The following is a 17,646-nucleotide window of genomic DNA, read 5'->3' as shown; positions in this document are numbered from 1 at the left end:
TCAAACTCAGAGATCCCCCTGCTTCTGTCTCCCAAGTGCTGGGATTAAAGGCATGTACCACCATGCATGGCACCATATCCATTTTTCAGGCACTATAATGAAAAACAAATCTACTGTGTTCATAGTTGCTATTCGCGAGAAAGCCAAACTGGAAAACACCCAAATGCCTGTCAACAGAGGAAGAAATGAGGGAATGAGTTGTGATTCATTCCTGCTTTGGAAACTAAACAAATGTTACAAGGAATGGTGTATAATTTTAAACCTCAAGATAGATTAATTTCAGATATGATAAATGTCAAACAAAAGATAGCATAGCCCATATAATATATACTATGTGATTCAATTTATGTATAAATTCAGTATCAAGATAGGAGCAATAGTTCCTAAAAGTTAAGCTACTTACTGCTCATCCTGGTTGGAGATGGTGTTTGCCAAGATGAGTAATGGGGAAAGGAATCTGGAAAACTTCTGGGGGTATTGTTCATGTTCTGTTTCTTGATCTCAGTGACGGCTGCATGTTAGAGTTTGGCAAGTCAAAAAATTATGAAGGTATGTGTCCATCACATATGAACGTGTCTATCACGTAAGCAAAAGTCAAAAGGTAAAGATAAACAACAAACTTTAAAAATAGAGTTCATGGTTATAAGTTCAAAACTGTTACTGAACAATTTATATTAAAAACTGGTCGAGAAGAGCTTTAAAATTTGTGGATGTTTGTTAGCATACCAAGATGTGAGCATAGAGTCAGAGAACGAAACACATCACGAAACCTTTACCACATTTATGTCCCGGGAACATCCAAAAGGTGGCTTAAATTCAGGGACTGTTGCTTGACCTGGAACCGTTTTTCTGAGTGTGTCTTCGAAGTGTTTTCTAATGTAGAGAGCGCAGATGAAGTTTCTGATTTCCTTGTTCAGGTTTGACCTGCCACCGGTTATCTTGTTTTCCATGGACGGCTTCCGAGCTGAGTACTTGCAGACCTGGAGCACTCTGGTGCCGAACATCAACAAACTGAGTAAGTCCGGACAGGCGGACAGGCGGACAGGCGGACAGGCGACCCAGTGCCACCGCTGAAGACACCCACTCCTGTCTCTTCCCCTCGAGCAGCGTCCGTGCTTTGTCTTCCCCGGGGCCCTCTCCAGATCTCAATGATTGACCCCTGTGCTCTATTTTCACTAGGGAAAGGTTTTCCTACATTGGTTCTCCTTTCCTTTTTCTTAAGTAGCAAGCTCATCGTTTTGTTTATTTCGCTATGTCCCATGTTTGAAGGTAGCTTCTGAACTATGGAGCTCCATTATGTATACCAAGTCAAATGTTGTATTTGTCAGAACTGGGTTCCGCATCTCGGCAAGGTGGCTGTGAGTCAGGAAGACAAGGGCTTGAAGGAGCCTGGGTTGTTGGATCAACCTGACATGTACCAACAGTCCACTAAAGCCTCCGATGTTCAAGTTCCGTCTCCACTTCCGGTATCAGACTGCATAGAAAGCAGATCGGTCCACCATTCACAGCTGGGAGCTGTCTGTCAGGCAGTTTCTCCTTTCCCTCGCAGCGCTAGCTTGTCTGGAAGATGGTCGCTTCCTAGCAGGCAGGACTGCCATCAGCTCACTGCAGGGCTTTAAGTTATGATCCATACGGTCCTTATTGTCACACTGCTATGCTTCTGAGCTAGGGCACTTGGCCCTCATGAAAATCAACACAACAATAGTAAATAAAAGCCTGAGGTCACAGTCTCTGTTCAGACTCCCGGGCTCATAGCATCCACTGCTCCGCAATTCCTGTCTTTCATTTCTTTTCCCCCAGACTTTCTTTTATCTCCAAAATTCTTGAATACAGTCACCATTTTATTGATTTCTTATTTTGATTTTTCTCCAGGCTATTGGAAAGTGACTATGTAAGTCTGAGTAAGATTGAAGTTGCTAAGTCTCAGTTTCCTTACTGGTAAAAAGAAATGACCACAGCTGATTTCTTCGGTTAACCCCATGCCAAGACGACACAGAGAGGCAGCCTGCTTCTCTCTGCAACACAGCTGCCCTCTCATTCAGACAGATCTTTGGCAAAGGGACTGAGAATTTTCAGTGCAGAGCTCACCACTCTCTGCTGAACTACTTGGGTCTGGAAAATTAACCAATATCTCTCATTATCTAAATTTACTTGGTAACGTGGATCTGAAATCCTGTTGTCAAAGGGGAATTTGATGGAAGGTTGAACTGAACCTGTTTTCAAGTGGAGTTAGTTGATTTTCTCATCCCACTGATAATTGGAAATGACATTAACAAATATTTCAACCAGAGCTTTCTGGTTTCTGCTTTAAATACATTTAGTCACGTATTTAGTTCATTTTGTTGGCCAATGTGTCAAGACTTCCAACACAACTACTTCCTAGTCAGTTTCTAGGGAACTGGAGTATAATTGTTTGGATCTGAAATGCCCCTCCCCCACAGGCTGTGCTTTGAATACTTAGGTCTCAGCTGTTGGCTTTATTGCAAGATGTTTGGAAACTTTTGCAAAAAGTTTAGAGCCTAACTGGAAGAAGTCAGTCAGCATGTCCTTGGAGTATTGTTTCTGGCTTCTTCTTGCCTCTCCTTTGCCACTTTCTGCCTAACAGGACAAAGAGAATTTCCTCAGTTACATTCTTGTGTGTTCCGCTTAACTCACAGAACCCAGTAGCCAAGGACTGAACACTGAATCCTCAGAAAACAAAAGCCAGACTGAATCCTGATTTTCTAGTTGTTCATCCAGGTTTTGGTCACATGGACAGAGAGTTAACTAATCTATGGATTAAGAGCAGGTATTAGGAAATAAAGTTAACATCATGGTAGCCTTGTGGTGAAGTAGGCATCTCTCTTAAGGAAGTCCAAGTGCCACGCTTCAGCATCCCATCGAGATGCTGAACTACAATGCTTGTCAAAACTGAGCATGGATTCAGACCACACAGCAGTGAGTCGTATCAGTAACTTCTAAGTGGATGAGGATATGGCTCCCAGACTCATATCATAATGGGCTTATGACATTATTTCATATTAGTGTGAAAGACTGTACACATAGCGTGGCTAGAGACAAGACCCGGAACCTTTCCAATGGAATGGAATAGATCTGACTTGGGTAGGAAGCTGCCTTCTGGAAAGTTAGGTGAGAAGCTGAGGCTAAAGTAAGACTACAAGTATGTAGTGGAGACTAGCAGATTCGTCAGGTTTCTTTTGTTGGAGTTTTTGGAGATTCAAGTTGGCAAGGCTGGCATTTACGGACAGTAGGCCTCTACAGTCTCTGCACCAGGCCATGGCTTGCTGCCTTCTGCTGTATTTTGATAAGAACGCTTGACTCTAAATCTACTACTGTAAGTGTATGGGACAGTGTTGTCTGTAAGCATAGTGGTTACAGAGGGCCTCGAAAATGCCATCATTGTACACAACAGATTTATATATACTGGTTCACAGTTTGATAGCTTTTCCCATACTGTCTGTGCTTTTGAATCAAACTGAGTTTCATAGTTAACATACACTTTAAAAAATTATATAGTTAGCCACTCCCCATCTTTTATGGGTGCATGCATTTTACATAATTACTGATATGGATAGATTCCTTGTTTCCATTTTACACAAGATTTTCTAACTGACATTAGGTCTTCTGTTCCTTTTTCCCCTTTTTATTGTCTTTTCTGCTTAATTTTTAAAATATACTTTGATTTTTTATTTTGTTTTGTATAATTTCTGTGCATATTTTCTTTGTATAAATTACCATTGCAATTTATACATTTTTATCATATTATAACACCTACTTTACAATAGGAAATTTGTACACAAAACGCCACACTTTTCCCTCAACATACAATTTATGCCACAATTTATACCTATGTATATTATATATTCATCAGCTTATCATTTACCTACAGTTATTTCAATATTTTGTTTTTTATCTTTTAGATTGGCATTAGATGTGATTTACCTTCTACTTACGCATAATTAAGAATTTCTGTATTGGTCCGTATGTTTGCTTCTGCCCATGCTTTCTTGTCTTCTCATGTGATTTCATATCAGCATCCTTTTCAAGGCAAGACGAGGGCTAATGAACTCAGTTTTGTCTAGAAACCTGTTTCTCTCTCTCTCTCTCTCTCTCTCTCTTTCTTTCCCTCTTTTTTTCTTTTCTTCCTTCTCCCACTTCCTCTTTTCTTTATCTTTTCATGGAGAACTTGGATAAATTGTTCTTGTTTGATAGGTTTTTTACTTTTTCTAGTTTATCATTTTGAATTCATTATTCCTCTCACTTCTGATTTTCTTCTGAAAAATATTTACTTATACATTTACAGAGGCTCCCCAGGAGTGCTAAGTCACTTTTCCTCTGATGATTTCAATGTGTTTATCTTTTGATAAATTTATTGTGATGTCTTTTAGGCTCCTGTCTTCTGGGTTTCTGTAGGTGTTCTGGGGATATATATATATATCTCCTCTTTCCCAGATCTGGGTGTTCCAGCCTTTATTCCTTTCTCCTTCTCTTCTGAAAATCCCAAGGTGTATATATTGGTCCCCTTGAGGCTGTATTGGAAGACATTTCATCTTTATTTTCTTTATGTCATTATTTTTAAATTTTGTTCTTCTGTAGGAATCATTTCCAGTGAACGAGTTTTTCTGGCCTTTTCTTCTTGATCTAGTCTGAATTTGTAGTTCTCTAGTGAAATTCTCAGTGAAGTGATTGCATTCTTGGGTTCTACGATTTCTGTTTGGTAAATCTGCATATCTGTCTATGTCTTTTATGAAATTCTGTTCTTGAACACGAATCAATAATGAGCATCTTTGCACTATATGTTTATAACTCTCTGTTAGCTTCATTAAGATCGACTTCTGGAAATTTGTTTTCCTTGTGATAATGGAGAGGTGGATTGTTAATTAGTGTTCTAGGTACAGTCATTATCTTTGATCTCACTGGGCTTCTGGGAAAGTAGACTGGTTCCTGTTAGTGCTCGAAGGAAGGTTTGATGATTAATGTCAGTTGTCATCTTGATGAGATTCAGAGCCATCTGGGAGATGGGTCTTTGAGCGTGCTTGTGGGGATTCTCTTGATCAGGTTAACTGAGGTGGGAAGACCTACACAAAAGGGGTTGTACCATTTTCTGAGGTTGAATCCTGGACTACAGCATGAAGAGACAAAACAAACAAACAAACAAAAAAAACAAACAAAAAAAAAAAAAACCATGCCAAGCACAAGTAGTCACTGTTCTCTTTCCTAACTTTCAATACAATGAGACCAACTACCTCAAGCTCTCTGCTCTGAATTCCCCCCCAAACAAAGGACTGTGAGTAAGAGCAACCCCCTTTTCCCTTAAGCTGCTCTTATTGGTTATTTTATTTCAGTGTCAGGAGAAGAAAACAAGACACTGGGCAAAGCAGAAGCCATTCTTTTGAGGAATCCCTGAAAGAGATATACAATTAGACATAATCCAGGGGTAATCTCTGAACTAGGGTGCACAGCTTACTCATTCTGGGCTAAGGCAGAGTGAGGAACTGGGGTGAATGTGCCCATGTTGGCTCAATTCTTCTTGTTCTCTTCAGTCCCTGAAGAATTAGTATAGGCTGGGTCAACCCAGTTCTTTAAGACAGGTGAGATAGAAACTTACACTTGGGTTTGAACTAGGAGGTTTGTCCATTGTGTGTAGTCTAATTTTCTTCCTCCCTGGAGGGAAGCTGGGACCTAGAGGTCCCCAGTGGCTCCTATGGTACATGATACTGTGCTGAGCAACAAGGAGTTCCAGAAGTTGCCAAGTGGCTATGCTCACCATTGTCCTCCTGACCTTCAGGAACCTCCGAAGAGGGTTCTGGAGTTCTCACCCAGGGGATTGATTTAGTTGCTACTGAATGACTGTGCCTGTGGTGTGACGAAGGGCTTCCTACCCTTTCAAAAAGTTCCCAACATCGCTCCCTCTTTAATCTTTCCTTCTCCCTGTGCTGTGTGCTTAGACACAGACTTGCAAACACTGGGAGACCAACACCCTACAGAGCTTACAGAGTCCACTGGGTTCTGGATGGGACCTAGGTTAGCCCATTTGACTAGTCTATCCAGAGGGTATAAGATATATGAAAAATGGAAGACACATGTCTTGATCTGTGAATGTCACTGAGCTGTTTGTATGTCATTAGTGTGTGTGTATGTGTGTGTATGTGTGCGTGTGTGTATGGCACAAAAATAATTCATATTTTATCAAGATTGCTTTAAAGCTCCAATCTGCATGTTCCTTAACTTGGTCTTATCCTCATTTAGTTTTCTGTTTTCCTTGCAGTCTTAAAGACTGTAAACCTGGTTACAGGGAAGGATTCTGTTCACATTTTTGGGTTGTTTTTTATTTAGAGTTTTCTTTCTTCTCTTGTGCATGGTGTATGTGCTTGTGTGTTTGTTTGTACATGCCCATGCATAATGTGTGCTTGTGTATGTAGAAGCCAGAAGTTGATATCAGGTGTCTTCTTCAAACAAATTCCCTCTTTATTTCTGAGAGAGGGTCTCTAGCTGTACTGGAAGCATGTCAGTTTGCCAAGGCTAGGTGACCTGAAACTTCCAAGGATCTACCCGTCTCTGCCTTCCCAGACTTGGGGTTAATGGTGCACATGGCCATACCTGGCTTTTTATGTGGGTGCTGGAGATCCAGACTCGGTTCCTCATGCTCCTGCAGCTAACTGAACCATCTCCTGTCCCTAAAATTTTGTTTCTCTGAAAGTGTTTTTTATAAATAAATTATGTGAACAATTAATATTTTTAAGTAATATTAGAAAGTACATAGTTAAAGCCGAGTCTTGCTCTGAGGACCTTTCTTTCCCCCATGGAAGCAACCCATCGCGTCCTTTCCAAAGCATTCTATTGGATCATAATTCAGATTCAGGAGACGCTCTGCTGGGAGGCCGTGCTTCCTACCCTGTCCTCTAGCGTCCTGGTTCTAAATCATGGCAGAAAACAGTAGCCCAAGTCTGAAGGTAGTCACAGATGTGTCCTGTTTGCTACAGTATAACCAGGGTGGTGGCTATTTAATTACAGTTCATTTATAGCCAGTATCTATAAGTCTTTAGAAACTTGAGTTGCCCCTCCCATGTTTCAAGGAAATCAAAACAGGAACTGATTCTACATATCTAGTCATTGTATAATTTTTTTCCTCTCTTGTCATTCTTTTAATGATGAAAGTAGATTAGATTTCATTTTGTCATAGAACTTCATGAGCATCCAACTTATAACGCCCTTCCACCTCTCCTCTTCCCATTAGGGTCCCTACATTGTGGGCTTGATATGGGTGGGTTCCCAGGAGATTCTGAATGGGGAAACTTCTGGATCCTATTTAAAAAACACCAAACAAAGGCTGGGAAGTAGACCAAGCTTGTGTCTGTTTGGAAGAACATTGTTTTTCAGCTGCAGAGCATGTGACATTTTGGCCATCAACCAACTTCACTTTGTGTTTTAGCTTAAATAGGATCTATAATGGGAAAGCTGGCTTTTCGAAGGAGAGGTCACGGCACTCGGGATGGAAACACTGCATGGGTTTCACGGATGCCAAGGAAATAGCAATGTGCTCCAGTGGGGCTGACCTCCTTCTATGGGGCTGCTGCTCACACTGGAAATGGAAGAACAATGGGAGCGCAACTAATGCCATACTCTGTGAAAAACAGCTTGCAGGAAATGCCATAGATCAGTGGAAACTGAACCCAAAATAACAAGCCGTAGAGTGAACTCATTTTACAGATGTTGCATGGTGGCATGGGCTCGTGCAGCAGCTGTATACTGCAAATGCCTTTACGGGTGTGGAGGCAGGTCTGAAGAGCTTTGTTATTCTGAGCATTTAAAATCTGGAAACTGCCAGCTGAGAGATAAATGCTGTGCAGAAGTTGTCACGGTAACGACCAGATGCTTTAAGAGAGGAATCCAACGAAAAGGATGGCAGCAGTGTGCAGTTCAGGGTACTTTTAGCTGAAAGGGCAGCAAGCTAGGGCTCCAGCTTTATTTTATCTAATCTAACACATGCTAAGAATGGAAAGTTTTAATTTTTAAATGATTCAGAAGAGAAGAAGAAAAGATTGCAACCTATAAAATTATATGAGATTCAAATTTAATGTCCACTTACAACATTTACTGTACCTCTGCCTCACTCGTGTATGGATTACCTGTGGTGTCAAAAAACGAAGTTGAGCTGCTGTAGCAGAAACCATATGGCCCTGAAAAACCTCTTGGCTCTTCCCAGAAAAGTACTCACTCAATTTCTAAAAATGGACTATTTTTTTTAAAGTAATGGACAAAGTATAAGGGTCAGAATTCCAAACTCTTTCCATCTTAACTGACCTTTCAGTTTTCTGGCTTTATAGGAAACATGCTGGTATTTGCTTACCCAAAATATTCCTCAGAAAGATATGACTCTAAACTCTTACTATATTTTCTTGCAGAAACATGTGGAATTCACTCAAAATACATGAGAGCAATGTATCCTACCAAAACCTTCCCAAATCACTATACTATTGTTACGGTAAGTGTTTGGCCCTGGTGAAAAGCTGACACTATAGACAAGAAATTGACTATATTACATAGACATATCAAGCAAGAACTGGCAAGCCTGTGCCACATACTTCCTAACTACATGTGTAATGGTACTCAGGTCAGAAAGGCATGGTTCAGTGTGAGGCCAATAGAGTGCCATGAGACATTCATTAGCCACAAACGCCCCTAGCATTAGGCTAACTCACCACTGTGAGGCCATGGCCACCTCCATCATGTGAGAAATATCATTCTCCTGGACTTTTTGATTGCCCTTTACTTAACTAAAGGTCAGCTGGGTAGGCAGTGTATAAGGACAGACACTTCTATATGGAAAATTTTAGTCTCTTCTAGTTTTTTTATGATTTTTACTTGATAGAATTTTGTTTCATAAATGGACTCATTCTGGTGACGTTTTAAAAAGATTGGACAACCAAAGCCAACGAATTCACCCCAGTAAATAAAAAAATATATATAGGTAACAAAGAGTGCCTAGGCACACAGAGTTGGCTTTGCTACTTTGTTCTTTGCAATGCTAAAACACCTGAGGCAACTGAAGCAAGCAAGAAAAGGCTTATTCTGAAGCACAGTTTGAGGGGCTACATTCTGTAATGGTAGAAGGCATGGTGGCAGGAGCCGGAGGTTGGTTGGTCATGGTCATGACTAGTTGGGAAAGAGAGAGAGAGAGAGAGAGAGAGAGAGAGAGAGAGAGAGAGAGAGAGACAGAGACAGAGAGAGCGCAGTAGGGCAGGGCTACAAGGCCTGGTGAGATGGCTCAGAGGGTAAAGGTGCTTGTCACCAAGCCTGACAGCTTGAGTTCTGTGCTCAGGGTCCACCCAGAGAAAGGAGAGAACTTAAGTCTTGGAAATTGCTCTCTCACCTCTTCACGCTTACTGTGGCATGCTTATATCCCCCACAATGCACACACATCCATGCACAGATAATAAATATATAAACTCGCACCTGTACCCAGTGAGCCACTGACCACTTCTTCCATCAAGACTTTACCTCTTTAAGGCTCCACAGCCTTCCAGAATAGCACTACCAAACAGGAACCAAGTGTTAAAACAACTGAGCCCCTGTGGGACATTTAACAGTGACACACCAACGGACATCGATGTAAACCATTTGCTTGATGCCAGTCATTTGCCGCTGAAGCCAAGAAATGGGCTTGTAGGGTAGAGACCTGCACGTCTGTCTTCCTGATACTTAGGTTTGTGGCTAGACTTTTATATTGAGAGATATGGGGTTGGAGATGTAGCTCAGTGGGATAGTGTTTGCCGACCATGTGTGAGGTCCCAGGTTCAGTTCCCAGTCTGCAAAAATGAATATATGACAAGTCAGACTTTGGCAGGGTGGTGGTGGTGCACGCCTTTAGTCCCAGCACTTAGAAGGCAGAGGCAGGCAGATCTCGGTGAGTTCTAGGCCAACCTGAAAGTGAGTTCCAGGAAATCAGGACTGTTACACAGAGAAATCCTGTTGTAGCACGAATAATAAAAACCCAGTGACAGAAATTGGGGTTCAACCCAAAAATCAGAAAAGCAAAACAGCCAATCCACTAGAGAAGTCTTAATCTCTACCAAGGCTGGGTTAACACAGACTAAGCAAACTAAGCCTCTCTGTCCTCCCATTTTATATTCCCTCCAGTGCTGGGATTAAAGGCCTGTGACTCTCTAGGACTGGGATTAAAGGTGTGAGTCACCACCACCTGGATTTGTTTCTGTATTGATCTTGATCAAGCCCAGGGTGGCCTTGAACTCTCAGAGATCCACCTGACTCTGTCTCCCAAATCCTGGGATCAAAGATGTGTGTCACTATTGCCTGACCTTTAGTGGCTTTAGCTTTGCCTTTGGCCTTCAGGCAAGATTTATTTTCAAAGTACAAATAATATACCACTACATCCTGTCTCGAAAATAAACAAAAGGATGGCGTCCTTCCTAGGTATGAGTACGGATCTGTTGCTACTGCGACATGCCTGCATTTTACTAAAGTATTCTTATTTTTGTAACAAAAATTATAGGGCTTGTATCCAGAATCTCATGGCATCGTTGACAATAACATGTATGATGTGCACTTCAACAAGAATTTTTCTCTTTCTTCAGTGGAGAAAAATAATCCTGCCTGGTGGGGTGGGCAGCCGGTATGTACCATTCTGCTCCTGGCCTCCAATCCTTTCTCATTTTACCCCGAGTTCCTCATCACCCATGTAGTTTCTAATGGCTGAAAATTTTACTTTATTTATTATTATCATTTGAAATTAAAAAAAAAACAGTTATTGTCATTTATGTTGAAATTTGGGTATTGTATCATCAATGTACCAACCCTCAGCTTTCTCAAAAAGATAACTATTTCCCCACACACTGTTTTGCAATTTCTTCAAAGGTAAAGAACTATGCGATGTTATCAGTGCGAAAGAAACAATGAACCGCTCCTACGTTACTACATGTTTTATTTTTGAGGCAGATTGACTGATTACAAATTTTAAGTTACTGTAAAAACAACCATGAATGGTCGTGAGCAAATTGTCAGTCAAGAGCTGTTAGCAGTAAGCCACAGTGTTTGCACCTAACAGTTATCCTATTGACTTTCACTCTCTATAGATTTGGCTAACGGCAATGTATCAAGGTTTAAAAGCTGCTGCCTACTACTGGCCAGGATCAGATGTGGCTGTCAACGGCTCCTTCCCTACCATATACAGGAATTACAGCAAGTACTGAGCTAAGACTCTCTCTAGGGGGAGATCTATAGGATCGATTTTCTTGTTTATTTATTTGCCTTAAAGACTTTTCCCACTTGTTTGGTGTGTGTGTGTGTGTGTGTGTGTGTGTGTGTGTGTGTGTGTACACTGCACTCAAGTGTGCCATGGAGTATATGTACAAGTCAGAGGCCTCATTTCGAGAGTCAGTTCTCTTCTTTTCTCATAGGGGTTTGAGATTGAACCCAGGTCACCTAGCTCAGTGTCAGGCACCTTATCTGTTGTAGCTTCTATTTGTTGCTCTTTTGTTGCTTACCCTGACACAAAGCAACTTATGGGAGGAAGGGATTTATTTCAGCTCACATGGTCAGGTTAAAATCTGTCACTGAGGGATGCCACAGAGGCTGGAACATGAGACAATTGGTGGCATCATATCCATAGGCAAGACTTGAGAGGGAATGGGTGCACACATGCTCACCTGCCTGCTTGTGCTGAGCTCAGTTATTCTCCATGCTTACAAAGTTCGGGAGCCCGTGCCTAGGGACTGGTGCTAACCACACTGGACTGGGTTTCTCCATCAACTAATTTAATTAAGACATACCCAGAAGCCAAGCCAATGCAGTCAATCCTTCATTAATATTCTCTTTCTTGGTGGCTCTAGGTTGAAAATTAAAAGTAATGATCGTAGCCTCTGGGCCACCACACTGACCCCTTTCCTTTCTTTTCAGTGTTAAGAGCTGAACCCTGGGTCACATGCACACCAAGCCTACACTTTACCGCCGAGCTCCACTCAAGGCCCATTTTGTCTAATTTTGATCACAGTTCTATTCTTTCAGTTGTTGAGGCCCAAGATCTTAGAGTTGTTGCTTCTGTTCTCATATCCCTTGTCCAGTTTGTCAGTCCTTGCTTTTGACTCCACAGATGATGCAATCTGAGAATCTTGTGTTACCTCTGTTTTTGTATTTCCACCCCCTTGCCTGGAGCCCGGGAGCCCCTCTGTCAACAGCCCTCTGCTTCTTATCCCCACTGATCTATTCTTGTTCATCAGTCAAAAGAGTTTCTTTTAAGTACAAGTCCAATGATGGCACTGGTTTGCACCCAAGATTTTAATGGCTTTCACAATATCCAGCTCTCTGAATGTGTGCAGTTCTAAGGGAACATACAAGGGCAGCTCTGAAAGGGTTGTAGCCAGAAAGCCAGTAGTAATGTGACATGCGTAGAAAGAACATTTGGATTTTTCGACTAGTCAGACCCTTCTTTCTAAGCACACTCTGCTTATTCTTTCTCATGAGCTACTCTATTCTAGGAAATCTGGTAAGAGCAATATCGAAGAGAGGTAGCCGCAGAGATTGTTTTAAGCCAGTTTCGATGGATTCCTATGTGTTCTAGTTTCTTTTCTGCTACTGTGGCCAACACTATGACCAAAGACAGCCTACAGGAGGGAAAGGTGTATTTTGTTTACATTTCTAGGTCACAGTCCACCATTGAAGTCAGGGCATGCACTCAAATAAGATCTTTGAAGCAGAAACAATGGCCGGATGCTGTGTGCTGTGTTCTCACAGGCTCTTGCTTAGCTCACTTTCTTTTTCATCTGCCTCGGGATTGTACCACCGACAGCATCTGGGCCCTCAATTCATAATCAAAACCGTGTCCTACAGATATAACTATAGGCCAACTTGATATAGACAATTCCTTCACTGAGATCCCATTCAAGTGATTCTAAGCGGCAAGCTGACATAGAAAACAAACATCACACTATGCCAGCCAGAGAGAAAGACTTTGAGGCCCCTCACTCGCTGATTAAATTCTATTTCAAATACATAAATACTGTTTGCTAATAAGCGTGAATATATAAATGAATAAAAGTGAATAGAATGAATAGTTGATAATGGATGGTTTTCATTTTGGCTGTGGGAAATTAAAGGAGAAATGAGTAAGGAGGAAAGAAAGAATTGTCTTGATTAGAAAGAGTTTGTTTTAAGTCTTTTTGAAGTGCTGACAATGGGGGAGTATGCCGCATCCCTTTTAGTGTTCTCATTCTGCACTACAGAATGGATGCCTGAAGGTGTTAACTCCCCCCCCCCCCCCGCAAAGAAGAATACATTGAAATATATTTGATTAAAATTTCAAAACTTTTCGTTCCAGTTCTGTCCCATATGAAACCAGGATCTCTACGCTGTTAAAATGGCTGGATCTGCCCAAAGCTGAAAGGTAACCCGTCTGTTGACGAGTGCTCCATTGTGGTGTACATAATGGGAGAAACCAGAATGTTCTGTACCATTGTTGGTGGTTTTTCAAAATTTTGGAATTAATTCCCTGTCTGTCCTTCTGTTTTTCTGTCCTTCCTTCCTTCCTTCCTTCCTTCCTTTGTTTTTTTTTATTCTTCCTTCTTTCTTTGTCTGTCTGTCTTTTTCCCCTCTTCCTCCTTCTGCCTCCTCCTCCTTACAACCCCTTTTGGTATTTTGAGATGTTTGGTCATATGCTGGCCTGAAACTCACTGTATAGACCAGGCTTCCTTGAACTTCTTGCCATACTCCTGCCTCTCCCTGCTGAGTGCTGAGATCACACCCTTTCCAAATGAAACCTTTTCCAAGCTGGTTAACTGATTAGCACTTCAATGGTTATGAAAGTTTGGAACTGTCTAGAACCACATTATAATTTATTTTAAGCCATATATAGCCCTACTCCTTGTCCATCTCTATGTCAGATCTAACATCCTGTGACTAACATGTAAAAAATACCTCTTGGAATAGACTGACTTAACAAGACTCTAATTTCCACCAGTGAAGGGCTAAGAATGTGATCAGTAGCTTCTAGGGCTAATAGCAGAGTTGTCTCCATTTTTGCTGCAGCTCTCCTCTCTAACACCCTTACCAATGCATTTGAAAGTGTCTTGATCTGTGGCTTTCTCTATTCTGTTACTGCTTCTGTGTTGGACTGTATAATTTGGGGTAAACTAAGTCTGTGCTGGGGTCATGGTCACTCATATTGGCTACCTAATAAACGCTCTTGTCCTCTTTGAGGTGAGAGATGTGTTTTGATTTGACACAGGCCTGTGCCACTTACACTAGCTATTGGCATTGCTTTGCTTTTTAATGAACTCTTTTCAAGAAGTATTTTTGTGGACAAATACTCCAGGGTGAGGGGGTTTGTTGACATTAACAACTGAGGTAACATCAGTCCCCAAGAGGAGAGGCAGAGAACACAAAAATATAGAACTGAGGCAGACATAGCAGAGGCTCTTGCACTTGTTTCCTTGGCTAGACTCCAGGAGCTAGAAGGGCTGTCGCAAAGCCAGAACCACAGACCAGAATCAGAGGCTACCGAAAGACAGCATCAGGTAAACAGAATCCAGCACATTAGAAGGCAGCTGCTGGGAAAGGAGCTAGGCAGAGAACAGAGAGTCAGCCAAAGGCCAGGCACAAGGAAGTAGAAAGGGCTGGGCGCATTTGAGAGAGGTCTTACCACAAGAGCAAAAGGGATGCTTTCACAAATGAGCCACAATAGTGCCCGTTCTGGGAAAGTATTAATTGCTTCCCATTAGGAGACTAAACTCCACTCAAGCCAAGAACATCCACTGGCCTGGGCGGGGGCCTTAAAGAGAGAAAGAGGCAGGAACAGCCAAATATGCTCAAGACCCTTAAGACCCTCAAATCCATCTGTGTGGTTGCCCCAAATTGTTAATATCATATCTTCTTTTGTTTCAATTTTGTGCCTAGACCCAGTTTTTATACCTTATATGTAGAAGAACCCGATTCTGCAGGGCATAGCAATGGACCAGTCAGTGCTGGGGTAAGTTCTTTTCGTTGTTTGCTTGTTTGTTTTCAAGCAAATGGAGAATTATCCAGCCCTAACCTACAAAATAAGATCAGATTCCTAAAATTTTTTTACCAAATACTCATACTTAAGACATACTTGATATCAAGCAACCAAAAGTCTAAAATCAACATTTTGGGTTAATAGTTTAACTGTGAAATTGTTAAAAGTTCTGGGAAGGATAACTGCCTAATTAACCATAAATTTTTTCTATTGTTTTTATTGTACTCTGCATTTTTCTCTGCTCCATTCCCCTCCTCCCCTCTCCCCTTCTTTCCTCTCCCTTGACCCCTACGCTCCCAATTTACTCTGGAGATCTTGCATTTTTCTCCTTTCTATTGAAATCCATGTATGTCTTTCTTAGGGTCCTCTTTGTTGTCTAGGTTCTCTGGGGTTGTGAATTGTAGGTTGATTTTTCTTTGCTTTATGTCTAAAAGCCACTTATGAATGAGTACATATTTTATTTGTCGTTCTGGGGTCTGGGTAACCTCACTCAATATGATGTTTTCTCAATTATCCATTTGCCCACAAATTTCAAGATGTCATCATTTTTCACTGCTGAGTAGTACTCCATTGTGTAAATTACCACATTTTCTTTATCCATTCTTCAGTTGAGGGTCATCTAGTTTGTTTCCAGGTTCTAGCTATTATGAATAATGTTGCTATGAACATAATTGAGCACATGCCTTTACGGTATAAATGAGATTCCATTGGGTATATAACCCAAAGTGTTATTGCTGGGTTTTGAGATAGACTGTTTCCTAATTTTCTGAGAATTTGCCATACTGATATCCAAAGTGGCTGTACAAGTTTTCACTCACACCAGTAATGAAGGAGTGATCCTCTTAGCCCACATCCTCTCCTGCATAAGCTCTCATCAGGGTTTTTGATCTTGGCCATTCTGACAGGTATAATATGGAGTCTCAGAATTGTTTTGATTTGCATTTTTCTGATGGCTAAGGATGTTGAGCATTTCCTTAGGTGTCTTGAAAGACACTGAAGTTATTTGAGATCCGTCTGTTGAGAGGTCTCTATTTAGGTCTGTACCCCATTTTTTTAATTGGGTTATTTTTTAACCACAAATTTTAGGTCTTCTGATTGGCAATCTGATGAGGACTTTGATGTGGAACTCTTAATTCACATACTGAGAACTCAAGGCCAGATACTGCCTGAGCACTCAGTATTGTAGTGTGGACATTTCAAGTGAAGTCACTGCCCGACTCTTGTGGTGTTCTCCACTCTCTACCCTACCCTCTGTCACTCAGAGCTCATCACAAGCACCCCAGGGACTGACTTCTCTCCTTATCACTGGAGTGACTGCTAATACCAATTTCTTCAGCAGCTAGACCATTCTCAAACAACTTTTTCACGTGGCTATTGTACTTAAATACTATTTCCAGCAAACAAAGCCATTGTCTTTTCTAAACCCTACTGAACCTCCATTGTTTTGTTTAAAATGTGAAGTTTTAAAAGCTCCCAGGGGTAAGATGTCCTATGGAAACTCATTTAACAATTGCATCCACTGGAAAGTAAACATGTTTGTTTGGGCCATCTTCCTTTACTAGTTAGCAGTAAAGTCTTTTTTCTTCTTCCTGCTAAGCAAAAATTGTTCCTAATGCAAGGCCCTGCTCAGTTCTCACCACCCGTGGGCCTCTTCAGTCTTCCGGTACCATTCAGAACATAATGCAGCATCTCACACTTGTTCTGGTGTATCTCGGAGTGAACTTGATGCAGCATCTCACACTTATTCCCGTGTATCTCAGAAAGAATAACTTACTAACTCCAAAATTCTTCTTCTGCTTATTCTCTGTTTAGCTGTTGTCTATGTGTGCTGCTACATGTTTGATAAGATTAATCATTCCAGAAGGAGCACTGTCCTGTATTTTCCACCTCTGCATCTGACTGAGATTAGGTGCCATTAGGTTTTTCTTTTCTTTCCTATGCTCTAGTTTTAAAAGCATCTATCTTTAAGTTTTAAGAATAATTATGAAAAGTGCTGCAAATGAAGAAAACTTGAGTGCTCAGAGGTGTCTAGGAAGAGGCCCTGTTCTAGTAGTTGCAGGTAGGATTGTGCTTTGCTGGAAGAGTATGCCAGTCAGGGTTTTCTAGAGAAACAGAACTAAGGTGATGGACACACACACACACACACACACACACACACACACACACATCCAAAAATAACTTATTAAGTGAGCTTTAAAATGGTAATGACAGCCAAATCACACCCGAGACACAGAGAACTCAGGAATCATTCTGTCCTTGAAGCTGGTGCCTCACTAATAGGAATAGTCCCAGAATGTCTGTCTCTTGGTGGGGAGTCACAACAGACAGCTACTCAGTCCATCAGGTGAGATGCCTCAGTGTTCTTAGTTTGGCATCGAGAGCCCAGAAAGTCAGAAGCAACAACAGGGCAAATCAGCTTGTAAGAGGGAGAGCCAACCGAGCAAATGGTCAGATGATCTTCCTTCTGCAATGCCCTTTTATTAAAAAAAAAAAATCTGAATTGCTACCAGAATGTGATGCCCACTTTCCATATCAGCCAGGCCAATTCCTCAGGTGAGGCTTCCTATTTAACAGTTCTAATTTGTGACAAGTTGATGTTAAAATCAACCATATTAGTGAGTCTCCCCCTGAGTAACAAA

General features: G+C 41.4%; 1 protein-coding gene across 1 annotated transcript in view; it reads left to right on the top strand.

Annotated features, from left to right (window-relative positions):
- The window catches only part of Enpp3 (ectonucleotide pyrophosphatase/phosphodiesterase 3), a 74,307-nt gene that overhangs the window by 23,086 nt on the left and 33,575 nt on the right, over positions 1-17,646 (top strand). The window contains exons 6-11 of the mRNA XM_041653899.1: positions 918-1,015; positions 8,406-8,485; positions 10,514-10,633; positions 11,094-11,203; positions 13,334-13,399; positions 14,908-14,980. Coding sequence (XP_041509833.1) covers positions 918-1,015; positions 8,406-8,485; positions 10,514-10,633; positions 11,094-11,203; positions 13,334-13,399; positions 14,908-14,980 — 547 coding nt within the window. The remainder of the gene's footprint in view (positions 1-917; positions 1,016-8,405; positions 8,486-10,513; positions 10,634-11,093; positions 11,204-13,333; positions 13,400-14,907; positions 14,981-17,646) is intronic.

The sequence above is a fragment of the Microtus oregoni genome, unplaced genomic scaffold (genome assembly GCF_018167655.1).
Source record: "Microtus oregoni isolate MIOR12 unplaced genomic scaffold, Mior012 000006F_ref0000085, whole genome shotgun sequence".
In the NCBI taxonomy this organism is placed as follows: domain Eukaryota; kingdom Metazoa; phylum Chordata; class Mammalia; order Rodentia; family Cricetidae; genus Microtus; species Microtus oregoni.
This window is presented reverse-complemented; position numbering and strand designations above follow the sequence as displayed.